At 49.4% G+C, this 12,900-nt stretch overlaps 2 protein-coding genes across 2 annotated transcripts; one reads left to right on the top strand and one right to left on the bottom strand.

Moving 5' to 3' along the window:
• Positions 1–237: 237 nt before the first annotated feature.
• LOC142776091 (uncharacterized) lies at positions 238–1,523 on the bottom strand. Its single transcript, XM_075879019.1, has 2 exons — positions 1,046–1,523; positions 238–917 (listed from the first exon to the last, which is right to left on the bottom strand). Exons 1-2 carry the CDS (start codon positions 1,182–1,184, stop codon positions 613–615), a joined length of 444 nt encoding a protein of 147 aa, XP_075735134.1. The 5' UTR covers positions 1,185–1,523; the 3' UTR covers positions 238–612.
• Positions 1,524–1,595: 72 nt separating this feature from the next.
• On the top strand, positions 1,596–11,730 carry LOC142776092 (kinesin-like protein KLP2). Its single transcript, XM_075879020.1, has 5 exons — positions 1,596–1,789; positions 6,804–6,960; positions 7,055–7,128; positions 10,678–10,765; positions 11,284–11,730. Exons 2-4 carry the CDS (start codon positions 6,895–6,897, stop codon positions 10,763–10,765), a joined length of 228 nt encoding a protein of 75 aa, XP_075735135.1. The 5' UTR covers positions 1,596–1,789; positions 6,804–6,894; the 3' UTR covers positions 11,284–11,730.
• The last annotated feature ends 1,170 nt before the right edge of the window (positions 11,731–12,900 follow it).

The following is a 12,900-nucleotide window of genomic DNA, read 5'->3' as shown; positions in this document are numbered from 1 at the left end:
TAAGGAGACAGCCATATTCTAACCTGTCTTTGCATTGTAAAACATGCAGCTGCGCAACCTTGTTTGCTGACACGACGGCGCAGTCTAGGTTCAAAGATAGGGTAGCACGTGTCAAGAAGCATATCTCTTTTAACAATGAGCTGCACCATCTTGAAAAGTGGCAGTGCGAGAGAAATGCGGACAGACAGTGAAGACACAAGGACTGCAGGGCGAGACTTGCTAGAGATGTGCCTCAGAATAACAACATGCAATTCCCTCTAGTGCAAATTCTCAAGGCAGCACTACACTTGCAACATGGCTTGAGCTTGGAGGTGCTGCACCTTTTCGGCAAGACAGCGGTTGTGCAATGCCCAACACAAAAGCACCGTCGCTGTTTTTGAAGATCACTTGACTTAATGAAACATTACGAATGCCTTCGTTGTGTATATATGTGCGTGACTATACATACTGTTTGTGTGTATATGTAAACGTATATGTCACAGTCAGGCGCATAGCCAAAATTTTTTTTCAGTGGGGGGGGGCAGTAAAATGTAAATTGCTGGCAGTAAAATGTAGGCAACAATAACCATCGCCATTGTGAACTTCATGCGCCCTTATCTTGTTGGTGCTTGCCTAGAGTGAAACGGAATAATAAAAAGCTGCAAATAATTTTGGACATAGGATGACATACCGAAGTGCCCTGGTTTTTCCCACCAAGTCCTTCATTTCCGAGTATTTGGCGATGAAGAACCTTGTTTTTCGGGCGCTCCAAAGCTCTTCCACATCTTCAGCCGACGCGGCTGCTGCTGGAAATGCGGCTAAAGCCCCATCGCTGTCAACGTCGCCGTCGCAGGCAGGAGAAGGCGTCGGCGGTTGTGCCGGAGGGGGGTCATTTTCACGATTCCCTGCCATGAACCGCAACGTAACGCGCTTGCCGTCTGCAAGGGCGAAAACCAAGATTAAAAATACCGACATAGCATAAGCAATGCTACGAGGCTGTTTGCTGACCGACTACGACTCCTGGCCGCTAACCACGTTTTTTGGCAATGCATGCAGCCTGACTTACCTGATGCCTCATAGACGTAACCGTTGGCGTCCGTCATAAATGACCCGTCGGGATTGTGAAGTGCCTTAACTTCCTTTTGAACGCCCTGAACAACTATTTGCAACGTCGTCTGCTCTGGCCTTGGGGGGACGCCCGCCATGCTGCACTACTCTGCACCTGCTTTGGAGTGCGTGCACGCCGGTACAGAACTCGTCAGGAACTAGGCTTACACCTAGACAAAACGAGGGAGCCAGTGCAGAGGGTGCGACAGAGGGCGCGCGCTGCTCCGGCAAAACGAGGACGAAGGTGCTGCACCCTTTGAACTGGTTCAGCCGGTGCAGCCAAAACGAAGAGACCAATAGGAACATTGATCTAGTGTGGAGATCAGTGCATAGGAAGAGTTTTTTTGGGGGGATTTTTTCATCTAAGAATTTTCGATGGTAGCGTCGTTACGTTGCAGTCGAGCTACAGTGTACTGGAAGATTCTAGTACACTGCACCGTTGTATTTCCATCGGTTGCCATCAACATCGCCTTATCACGTGGTAAAATTATGGCCAATGGCAGATTGACACGGTTTAAGTGTTGTGCGTTCAAAAAAAGGCTCACGGTGGCGGCCTCTGTTGCTGCTTGTAGTTCTGTTTTCAAGGTGTGCGTGCTGCAAGGAGCTCATTTTCGTAGTTTCATATCCTGGACTTCATTTCTACGCGTCCTATGGCCACGAAAAGGCTGGGTAACCAGCACATCCAAGTTTTCGTCCGGTGCCGGTAAGCTTACGACCGTTTCTGTTGGTAGGACGTCAAAATCCGTTATCGTGATGTAGGGAACCGCAAAACTAAGACTTTTTTTAACGTTACGTTCGTTGTCAACAGCGACTTGTGGGATAACATAACTTTAATGTTTCCGCACTGAAGGTTCTACAACGACTGCCCCTGAATCGGGGCACACACCAGTTTTCTTGCTTATTTCGGGCGAGAGTGTTCTTATCGCCGGCGCCCGTGTTTGGAGGCATCGCCGCGACGCGCAGAAGCGGCGCCGACCTCTTCCCCCCTCCCCCCACGCAAATAAAAGCCGTCGGGGTAGAAGAGGTTTGGGGACCCGCACCTGGCGTCCAAGGCGTATGGTGTAGGGTGTGAGCCTAGGCGTTGCGGGCTGCTGTCGGCGAATTACGGGGGCGTGCGGGGGTTGGTAGGCTCCTGGGTAAAGGATGTATGATGGCTTTATGTGGTCGATGGAAACCTGTACATCCTTTCCACTGATTTGCAGGGTGAATGTTTTGTCGTCGCGACAGATGACTTTGTAAGGTCCGGAGTAAGGCGGCTGGAAAGGTGCGCGTACGGTGTCGTGGCGGAGAAAGGCATGCGAGCATGTTGCCAGGTCCTTAAACAAGAACTGGGTCGGCTTGGTGTGGCGAGCCGCTGGTGAGAGGCGCAGCGCGCCCATTGTGCGACGAAGTCTGCAGGGTCCGAGCTGATTACATCAGAGGTCTGAGCGGAGAGGAGTTCTCCAGGTAGGCGAAGCGGTTCTCCGTAGACGAGTTCCGCGGGCATGGCTTGAATGTCTGGCTTGAAATTTGCTCGCAGACCGAGAGTGACGGCGGGAAGAGCTTCGAGCCAGGTTGAGTGAAGGTGGCACATGATGGCTGCCTTGAACTGCCGGTGAAACCGTTCAATCATCCCGCTGGCGCAAGGGTGTTAGCTAGTTGTCCGTGAACGCTCGAACCTGGTGGAGAGCCCGAGGAGCCTGAAGAGTTGAGATTCGAATTGCCTTCCTTGATCGGTGGTGACTCGAAGAGGAGTGCCGAAGCGTGAAACCCAGCCGGAGAAGAAGGCTGATGCGACGTCTTCTGCGGTGATTCTTTCGAGCGGCCACACCTCGGGCCAACGAGTCTAACGATCGATGGTGGTGAGGCAATAGCGGTAAGGGCCGGCAGGTGGGAGGGGGCCAATGATGTCGATGTGGACGTGCTGGAACCGTTCCGTCGGGAGGGGGAATTCTCCGAGTGGCGACGTGATGTGCCGGGTGATTTTGGCGCGCTGGCATTGAATGCATGTGCGTGCCCAGGTGCGGCAGTCCCGTTGCATTGAGGACTACGCGTATTGATCAGTCACGAGGCATGAAGCTCGGATACCGGGATGACTGAGGTTGTGTAACTGGTTGAAGAAGCTTTGGCGATGCAAAAAAAGGACGTATGGTCTCACTCGTCCTGTTGATATGTCACAGTAGAGAGCGTCCGTTGACCCAGGGATGGTAACTTTTTGAAGTTGAAAGGGAGAGCTATTCTCGAGGAGCGGCTGGAGTTCAGTGTCCGTTTTCTGAGCTTCGTCGAGGACGTCGGTTGTAACGGTTGGTAGCTTGACAGCCGAGACGCGAGAGTGCGTCGGCGACCATGTTTTCCTTTCCGCTGATGTGGCAGATATCTGTGGTGAATTGAGCGATGAAGGACAGCTGCTTCTGCTGGACCGGTGGAAGTTTGATTGATTGATTGATATGTGGGGTTTAACGTCCCAAAACCACCATATGAATATGAGAGACGCCATAGTGGAGGGCTCCAGAAATTTCCACCACCTGGGGTTCTTTAACGTGCACCCAAATCTGAGCATACGGGCCTACAACATTTCCGCCTCCATCAGAAATGCAGCCGCCACAGCCGGGATTCGAACCCGCGACCTGCGGGTCAGCAGCTGAGTACCTTAGCCACTAGACCACCACGGAGGCGCGACCGGCAGAAGTTTTTCGCGGCGTTGGGAGAAGGCGTAAGTGATAGGTTTATCGTCGGTGTATATGGTGCAGTGCTCTGCCTCGAGAATGTGGCGAAAGTGTTGGACTGCTTCGTAGATGGCGAGGAGCTCTCTGTAGTAGGCTGGCCAGGTCGTCTCCGCAGGGGTCGAGGTTGCATTGCCGATGCTGCCGGAAGGCGGGGGCGGCTTCGGGGAAGAGAGTTTCTTCGAGAAGAACGCCAAGGGGTGCCAGTTGTTTCCCACACGCTGCATGAGAGAGGCTCCGACGGCGGTGCTAGAGGCGCCTGTGAAAAGACCCAGGGGCGCCTCTGGCTTGGGATGGGAGAGCAGCGTAGCGTTGCAGAGGGCAGTTTTGCAGTCTTCGAACGCTTGCGTTAAGGCTGGGGTCCAAGTAACAGGATGGTTGCCGCGTTGTCCGGACAATGCATCATGGAGAGGGGCCTGATATGTGGCCGCTTTAGGCACGAAGCGCCTGTAAAAGTTTAACATGCCCAGGAAACGGTGGAGGTCCTTCGCTGTGGCAGGCAGCGCGTAATTTTGCAGGGCCAGGATGTGGTCAGGCAAGGGTCTAGTTCCTTCTGAAGAGCTTTCATGGCCAAGAAATGTGACGACGGGGGCGCCGAGCGTGCTCTTTTGAACGTTTATGAGTAAGCCGTGTTTGTCGAGACGCTGGAACAGTTGACGAAGGTGTTGGCGATGTTCCGTTTCGTTACGGGAGAAGATCAAGATGCCTTCTAGGTAGACGGAACAGAAGTCCAGGCCGCGGACGACGTCGTCGATGAAGCGTTGAAAGGTTTGCCTCGCATTGCGAAGACCAATTTAAAAAAAAAACTCATGAAAGGAAATTCGAATAGGGCGAAAGGCATGATAATTGCGGTCTTTGGAACGTCATCCGGGTTTACAGGAATTTGTGTGTAAGCCTTGACGAGGTCCACCACTGAGAAGATAGTGCTGCCGTCTAAGCGGTGTGCAAAGTCCTGTATATGACGGATGGGGTACCTGTTGGGGACGGTGCGGGCGTTGAGGGCGCGATAATCTCCGCAGGGGCGCCAGCCATCGGTGTTCTTTGGTACCAGATGAAGCGGTGAGGCGTAACGTCCCTCCGAGCGGGTGCAGTACCTTCGGGGAGCATGGCTTCGAATTCGGCCTGTGCGATTCGTAGATGGTCCGGGGCTAGCCGACGGGCACGACATGAGACCGGGGGGCCGGGAGTAGTACGAATGTAGTGCACAGTGAAGTGGCGCACTTCTCGCGGACGCCCGCTAGGTCGAGTCAGGTCGGGAAATTCTGCGAGGATGTCATGGTATGGCGACTGGTTCCCAATAGTGAGTGCCTTGACGTTAGGCTGTTGGGTGGTCGCACGTTGGCCCGGCGTGAAGAGGCCTGTTGTAGCGTCGATAAGTCGGTCATATCGGCAGTCAGGTAGAAGATTGTAGTACGCCAAGAAGTCTGACCCGATGATCGGCTCTGCGACGTCGGCGATGACGAAATTCCATGGAAAATCTCGACACACGTTTTTGAAGTTGATGTTAAGGCGGAGCGAGCTCTAGGTCTTGATGGTCGAATGGTTCGCCGCGCTGAGCTCAAAAAACGTGCAAGGACGCTTGTCACGCAGGAAGGTTCGGGGAAAGCAACAGATGTCGGAGCCACAGTCGACAAGGAACTGCCACTTTGTGGTTTGGTCGGTGACGAATATGCGACGACCTCTAAGTTGGCAGCTCGCGGCCGTCTCTACGGACTGCCGTTGAAGTTTTCCTGATTTCCAGATGAGCAAGGTGGTTGATATTTCCAGGCTTTGTCCTCGAAGCAGCGATGGTAGTAGCAGGGGCCGTTACCATTTCCGTGCGATGAAGTGGCGTTGTTGTCTTGGCTTTGGGAGCGTTTTTGTGGACGCAGCTTTGGGCTTTGATTAAGGCACCTTTGAATTGAGTCCAGCTGACGGGTGATTTCGTCAACACACGGCACGCGAGCTCGCTGCTGGACTGTCGGGTGTCAATGGCGTTGACGGTGAGAGGCGATGCTGGCAACGAAATCTCGACGACTAGATCAGCGATGCGAGAGAGCAGGTCCAGCGACAGATTTGGCTGCACCTGGAGGATGGCCTGCGCATTTGAGGGTAGACGCTGAAGCCAGATGATACGTAGGAGGGAGTCGTCGACCGGGGTGCTGCCCAAGAGGTCACGCATGTAACCCAGGAGCTGCGATGTCTTGTGGTCACCGAGTTCTTCATGCTGGTGTAGGTGACGCACCTTCTCGTCTTGTGAAGGTGAAAGCCGGCGGATCAGTTTCCTTTTCAGGTGTAGGTAACGGTCATCAGCCGGGGGATTCGCAAGTATATCGCGAACCTCAGCCGCATAGCGAGATGTCTAGATGGTAGACGACGTAGTCATAGCACGTCCGGTCCTGGGTGATGCGTGCCGTGGAAAACTGCGCCTCGACTTGAGCGAACCACACGTCAGGCGCCTCTGCCCCAAACGACGGAAGTTTGATGGCGACGCAACAAACGTCCGTGTTGGTGGTGGCCACAGCAAGGGAGGCGCCCGAGATGGCAGGGACCGCTGGAGCAAAGTTTCGGGGGGCGTGACTTAAGTGGGGTGATGCACGATCGTCGGACGAGAGTGCTTCATTTTCATTGCGCTGCTGCTGTTCCCGGAGCTGCTGCTCGTGGTTCTGGATCACTTGCTGCTGGGCCTGCAGTGCAAGGGTTTCCTCGTCGGTCATGGCGGTGCGGTACGTTCGTTTTCCGGGTCACCAGATGTGGGATAACGTAACTTTAATGTTTCCGCACTGAAGGTTCTACAACGATTGCCCCTGAATCGGGGCACACACCAGTTTTTTTTCTCATTTCGGGCGAGAGTGTTCTTATTGCTGGCGCCCGTGTTTGGAGGCATCGCCACGACGCGCAGGTGCAGAAGCGGTGCCGACCCGTTTCACCACAGACTCTTCAGCCCTTATTATTGAAGTCACTTGGGGAAAGTGCGAGGGCACGTGAAGTGTTTTTTCTGGTGTTTTGTTAATTCTGCTCGTGCGTTTCGTCTAGGCCTCCAACTGCATCGGAGAAACGGGACGGCTCCGCCAGAGCTATCGAAGTCGACTAGGAAAGAAAGGAGATCCGTGTAAATGACCGAGTAATGCCGGATCGGACCCCTCGCAAATCGTTTCTGTTCGATAAAGTATTTGGGCCTGATGCAAAACAGGTAAGCATGGGCGCTCTTCCAGACCCGTACTGCTAGTCCTCGGCACTAGTGCCTTTCACGTAACATTTTTTTTTTTGTTATTTGTGTTATGCAGATCGACGTGTACAGGGCAGTCATGGCGCCCACCATAGCCGAGGTCATGATGGGCTACAATTGCACAGTCTTTACGTGAGTGTTCTTGCTGTGGCTGTCTTTTTCCACGTCTTTCTTGACCCACTTTCTTTGTAGGATTAGCAAAGAAACTGCCTGTGGCACCGGCAGCCGCTAGAGCAGGCTGCGCAGTATACTTCCGGCACTTCGTCTCCAACGGCTGGCTATAGTATCGTGACCAAATTGCCGGTATATTTGCTTTAGTTGGGTAGTGCGGGCAGCCAGCACAGTAGACCACGGGGAAGTTTACCGGCAGCCGGGATTGTAGACCGTATGAGAACTTGCCGGCCACTTCTGTGAACATGTGTTTTCAGAAGTGGTTTCCGAGACCACTTCTGAGTCATACAGCCAAAACTCTAAAGCCGATATTTTCCAGCTGAAGAATGACTTTTTTCAATTTAGCATGAAGCGACTCAGCATTTGATGTTCACACAGAAAGAATGTGAACAATCTCGGAAAAACAGCTTAACATACTTTGAACCATGAACACATGTGCAGTGTTCACTGATGCCCAACTGTGTTCACTGCTGCCCCCGCAGTCTTCCCTTTTTGTAGTCCATATATGGTTGAATGTCAATTTGGTCTACCATTAAAGTGACGGCAGTCTCATGCGACTTCAGTTTCTTATATCTCTGGCCAATGTATTTCAGAAATTTCTGATCACCTGATTCATTCTGAAGTGATAGCTTGAAGGACGAGCATACATTTCTGATAGTACTCGGATGTGGCAGAATCAAAGAACCTGATCTCAAAAACTTATGAGCATGGGGAGATATAGTGTGCAATACGCAGGCAAGTACCATTGTTTGTGAAGAGTATTGTAATCTCTCTCAACCAACAAGACTTGCTGCCTCAAAAATTTGACAGTGTCCTTTCTATTCTCAGGGACATTTTGCTCAATCTTTTTAAAAAAATTTGCTATAAAATCAGCAGCTCCATCAGGGGAAGCTTTGTCGCCAGAAATCTACTGCAAGTTAATCAGTTTGTCAAGTAAATAGTTAATATCACTGATGTTATCTGGCACAACACAGTCACCTATGCGTTTCACGAAGTTCAGTGAAACAGTGATACGAAGCTCTTCGAACACAGTTGTAGCGACGTGGCAGCCACCGCGCACCCCGCAGTCATAAAAACCTGCGGAGCAGCATTCCAAGCAATGTGCTGCTCTCCTCTCTGTTTTTACTTCGTCTCCTTCACTCTTGGCACTTCCGGTGCACCTGCTCTATTTTCGACTATCTGGTTGCCGAATAAAGTATACACTGTTACTGAAAAGACGTGTCCGTCTCGTACAACCTGGCTCTACATAGTAACAGAGGACTGAAAAACGGGCAAGCACTCATTTACAATGTGCAGGAACGTGGCACAGTTTGGGTGATAAATGACGGTCCACTCATCTGCAATGCATTTCCCTTTTAGGCGCTCCATCATTTCAGGAAAAGACACAAATTTGGGCTGCTTTAATTTCTCACGCTGCAAGGCTGTGGATTCTTCAATAGCATGAGCAAGACTGTCTGCCTCGAGGCGCGCTTTCTTGGCATCTGAATATTCCCTTGTTGGGAGGGCATCTTGCTTCGACAGATACGAAGGGCAGCCAGGAATTGTAGATGGCACTGATCCAAGGTGCAGACGGGGCACCTTTAGGGGAAGTTCAAGCATTTTTCCTGTCTGGTGATTTGTATACAATGATGTACACTCGATACATGACGCAAGAAGTTTAAGGCGCATACCTGCATTACAGTAGCAAGGGTGCGGAGCACAGGATTACCCTTGCGATATAATCAAATAACATAGCGCTTGTCATGGCTCCCTCATAAACGGCGAATTTGTGGTAACAGTAGTGAGAATTTACTTCGTACCTTGTTGTTGGCAGTAGGCATAAAATTCCGTCGAGAAATCGCACTTCTCCATTTCTTGAAGATCGTTTCATCGTTTGGGAACTAAAACACTTGCACCTTGTTTTCTGTCTTGTACTTGCTCGTACACATAGGCAGACAACACTTATTTGGCATGTCGAGACCTGCATGCCGCAGAAGTAGCAGTAGAAATAGAGGACAGGAGCGACTGGTTCGACGAACTGGCCACAAACAGCAAGAGAGGAAAAGTGCCATCGGGGACTTGGAAGAAGAAGGGACGGGAGGGTCGGTTTGAGGAACCGACTCGTAGAACAGCGATCGCTAGCGTCACCTGAGAAGGCGTAGGCTTTGAAAATATTTAGGAGGCGTTGGCTTAACTAACCTTGAGGTTTCTCTGTTTTTTCTTTCACACAACGACACAAATAGTCCACTAGCTTAGACAAGCCTTTCCGTCTCCTTTGCTTTGACCTCTAGCATCGGCGTAATCTGGGGGGAGGGGTGCGTCTGAATATCCCCCCCCCCCACACTTAAGTTCCGCTGTAACAGCTGTGTTGTTTCCTGACATCTTAATTGTCATGCCGCTTTTTTTTTAATTTTGTAAGCAAAGTGAGGAGGGATTGAACAATGATGCTGCATATATTTACCTTACCAGTTTCTTTGCAGCACACGTAAGCATTTCAGATGACTCTGTGTTACTAAGTGACACTTTCTTGAATAAGCCTGCTGTAAAACCATGCATTGTGAAGCCTCTTAAACATCCTCAATATTCTTGCTTGTGCTTTTCGCTTTCTTGCTGGTGCTTGCTTTGACAGCATTATTGCAATCATGCCGGGCACCCTGGCCTTAAGAAAAATGCCATCATGGATCATGAGCGTAGTCCACAAATTTTCTGATAGGTTTGTCCCATTCGATTATAAACATGGCCTGAGTAGGGCACTATGCTTCTGCCCGACCCAAGCCCCCCCCCCCCCCCAGCAAAGCTCAAGCACACTGCCTTATTGCTTTGTTCTTACTTGTCCCCCAGGTGTTTGTTTTTCTTCTTTCAGTGTGAATTATCTAGTCAAAGTTCTCTTTTTTTATCTGTACCACCAGTAGTCTGCAGTGCCATTGTAGCTTGCTTGTCACCGCTCTATTTTGAAATTTCAGATAAGCCAAGATAACTGCTATTCATTAAGGATCACAGTCTAGATCCCAAGAGAAGGTAAGTGGGTTAGTTTGGCAGATGAGATTAGGAAGTTTGCGGGTATAAAATGGCAGCAGCAAGCATAGGACTAAGTTGACTGGCGGAACATGTGAGAGGAACTTTGCCTTGCAGTGGGCATAGTCAGGTTGATGATGATGATTCTTGTAAACCTTGATACTGAGTTTATTCTGTTACTTGAGGAAGGGAGGGGGGGGGGGGGGCTTTTTATTTAGCATTGATCCATACTAACAATTCCATGTATATGTACCTGACTTGTGAAAAAAATGTTAGCAAAGGTGCACTTAAAACCATCACAAAGCCTTGCTTTGACATAAAATTGCTCTTGTTTTAAGCATGCTTTTCGTTTATATTCACCATGAATCAACTTGCTCGATTCTGACTCCTTTATTTGTGAAGCAACTTGTGTGTAAGGAATGAGTGGTGGATTGTTCTTTTATTGCAAAATGACCTGCTTTTCCTTTTCTCGGTGCTTAGAATACACCGCAATTCACTTCTGCTTTACTGTGACAGGAGTACACAGAGGAGATCCAGCGTCTTCAAAGGGACCCGGCAGCAACCAGATACAGGAATAGAATTTCGTGGACCAGTAGCACTATAGGTAAGCACCCTTTTTCAGTGAAGGTGGGTCATCTAGAGGCCTTTTCCTGCCTGTTTCGTCTGTAATGGTTTAGTGATGCTTCAGTATTCAGTGAACCAGGGAACTATGTCAAATTGTTTGTCACTTAACAGTTACTGGGGGTGAAAGCTCCATAATTACATTCTAGCAACTTGAGAAGCCCTCCTTTTTCCATGCTACATCCTTGGAACCTTTCCGTCCATCCTTATTGGATGCCGTCCATCCTTACTGAATGCACCTTGCAAATGAATTGGTGTCAAATTGACAGAACTTGATTATGCATGAATTGTATAACTTTATATGCATGCTAGTAATGGCTGTCTATGATCTGATTTTCTGTGAAATATGGGTGTTATTCAGTAAAAGGAAAATTCCTTATACTGTTGAATTACTTGTGTTGTTTTGTGCTAAAAAGCTGACATAAGATGACATTTATTAATTTTTTAATGACCCGTGTTTTAACTATGGCCAATCGTTTATAAAATTCTTTTTGTTTTCAGAGTGGCCTGAATCCACAACTCACCGAATCGCTTCAATCTTCTTCTGGATCATCGACAGAGTCTCTGTCATCCAATCGTGCGGTGCCCTAAACTTTATCAATTTAAAAGAATAAAATGCTTAATAAGTAAAAATGTCACTGAAACATGCAGATGATAATTGTGAATAGATGTGCTATGGAGCTGTTAATATTTGAATATGTCTGAAGGAGTCGTTGTCTCCTTCTCGGTGACGCAAGCCTCTTTTCTGCCTTCTTCACCTGCTGTTGTGTTAGTTGCAATACACTCAAACCATGATATTGTCACGGTTATTAGCCGTAAACACAAAAGGACGAAGAAGCCAGCATCACAAGCGGCAGTCTCCGGCATTTTTCGAGGAAGACAACGTTGCGCGTCTGCTCTTGCGCTTTGTTTTTGTATGTGAATAGAGCCTTGCTGTTAACGTCGAAAGGAAGCCTTGTGTCCTGTTCTTTGCATGTTGCGACACTGGTGGAGGTGCGGGGCTTCTATGGCTGATGCTCGGGACTCCTCCGCGATCCGGCACTTCAAGTCCGACACCGGAACCCGTTCCTTCAGTGGATACCACGTCCACCGCTACAGTCGCCGACAGCGAGGCCTTAGTTCTGATGTGATTCCCCTGGAGCTTTCCCAGCAAAGCACTCCGCCTAGAGAAATGGCAACTGCAGGTGCTTCCCAGCTGACTTTAGAGCAACCTCAGATTCCGGAGACATTCCATGATGAGGCGTATGAAGACGTCGAGGACTGGTTAGCCCAGTATGAGCGAGTTGCTAAGGCAAACCGCTGGACCTCCGAGCGAAAGCTTTCACGCGCCTACTTTGCTTTAGCAGACAGCGCTCGTACGTGGTATGAGAACCACGGGGCAACACTGTCTTCATGGGATGAATTTCGGCAGCAAATTATCAGCACCTTCGCAAACAACGACCGCCTTGACTTTGCTCAGCAACTCATCGGGTGGCTCTAAATTAAACTGAAAGAAAAAAAGATATGATTATCAGTTCATGTTGGCCACCCTCTCTGAAACCTTTCATTCACGCATTGGCTGTTCTTGTGACTAGGTCCCAATGCATCACTTGTAAGTGCACTCAGACCCACTTAAATTTCGCTAGTGGCAGTGCTGCTAAGGCAGCTTTCAGTGTGCCAAGTGGGGTTGCTGGTAGGTAAATTATTAATGGTAGACAGGTATGCAGTTCTTTTGAACACCAAAGGCTTGGCAGACGCTTGAGTTTTTAAGTCAAGAGTAGACACTGAAAGTGTAATTAATCGCACGTTGCTTTCACAGTGGGCTTCTACGATGAGATGTTTTTGTTAATAATCACATCTTGAGGAACTAACAGCATGAGGACCTTTACTTTATTATTTTTCGACAGTCCAGGAAGACTATCAAGTTAACACATAAATGAACATAACCTGTTTTGCTGCAGTTAACTTTAGATGATGCAGTTGACGTGATCCATATTTTTTGGAACTACATACTAGCTCTCACCCCCAGGGTGAGGTCGAATGAAACCTTTTTGGTGACTTGAAAAAATGCTTTCCATCGTTACTCTGGTTGTATCAGTTGCCTTTCTTGTACCAGAGTATCGGTATTAAGAGGCTCAC

The sequence above is a fragment of the Rhipicephalus microplus genome, chromosome X (assembly GCF_043290135.1).
Source record: "Rhipicephalus microplus isolate Deutch F79 chromosome X, USDA_Rmic, whole genome shotgun sequence".
NCBI classification, from domain to species: domain Eukaryota; kingdom Metazoa; phylum Arthropoda; class Arachnida; order Ixodida; family Ixodidae; genus Rhipicephalus; species Rhipicephalus microplus.
Note: the sequence above shows the minus strand (reverse complement) of the source record. Positions and strands in the feature narration are given on the sequence as shown.

Coding starts and splice junctions, on each gene's coding strand:
- LOC142776091 (XM_075879019.1), bottom strand. CDS start 1,184: ATGGCGGGCGTCCCCCCAAGGCCAGAGCAGACGACGTTGCAAATAGTT. Junction 918..1,045: donor TTACGTCTATGAGGCATCAG/GTAAGTCAGGCT, acceptor TCGCCCTTGCAG/ACGGCAAGCGCGTTACGTTG.
- LOC142776092 (XM_075879020.1), top strand. CDS start 6,895: ATGCCGGATCGGACCCCTCGCAAATCGTTTCTGTTCGATAAAGTATTT. Junction 6,961..7,054: donor TTGGGCCTGATGCAAAACAG/GTAAGCATGGGC, acceptor TGTGTTATGCAG/ATCGACGTGTACAGGGCAGT. Junction 7,129..10,677: donor TACAATTGCACAGTCTTTAC/GTGAGTGTTCTT, acceptor TTACTGTGACAG/GAGTACACAGAGGAGATCCA.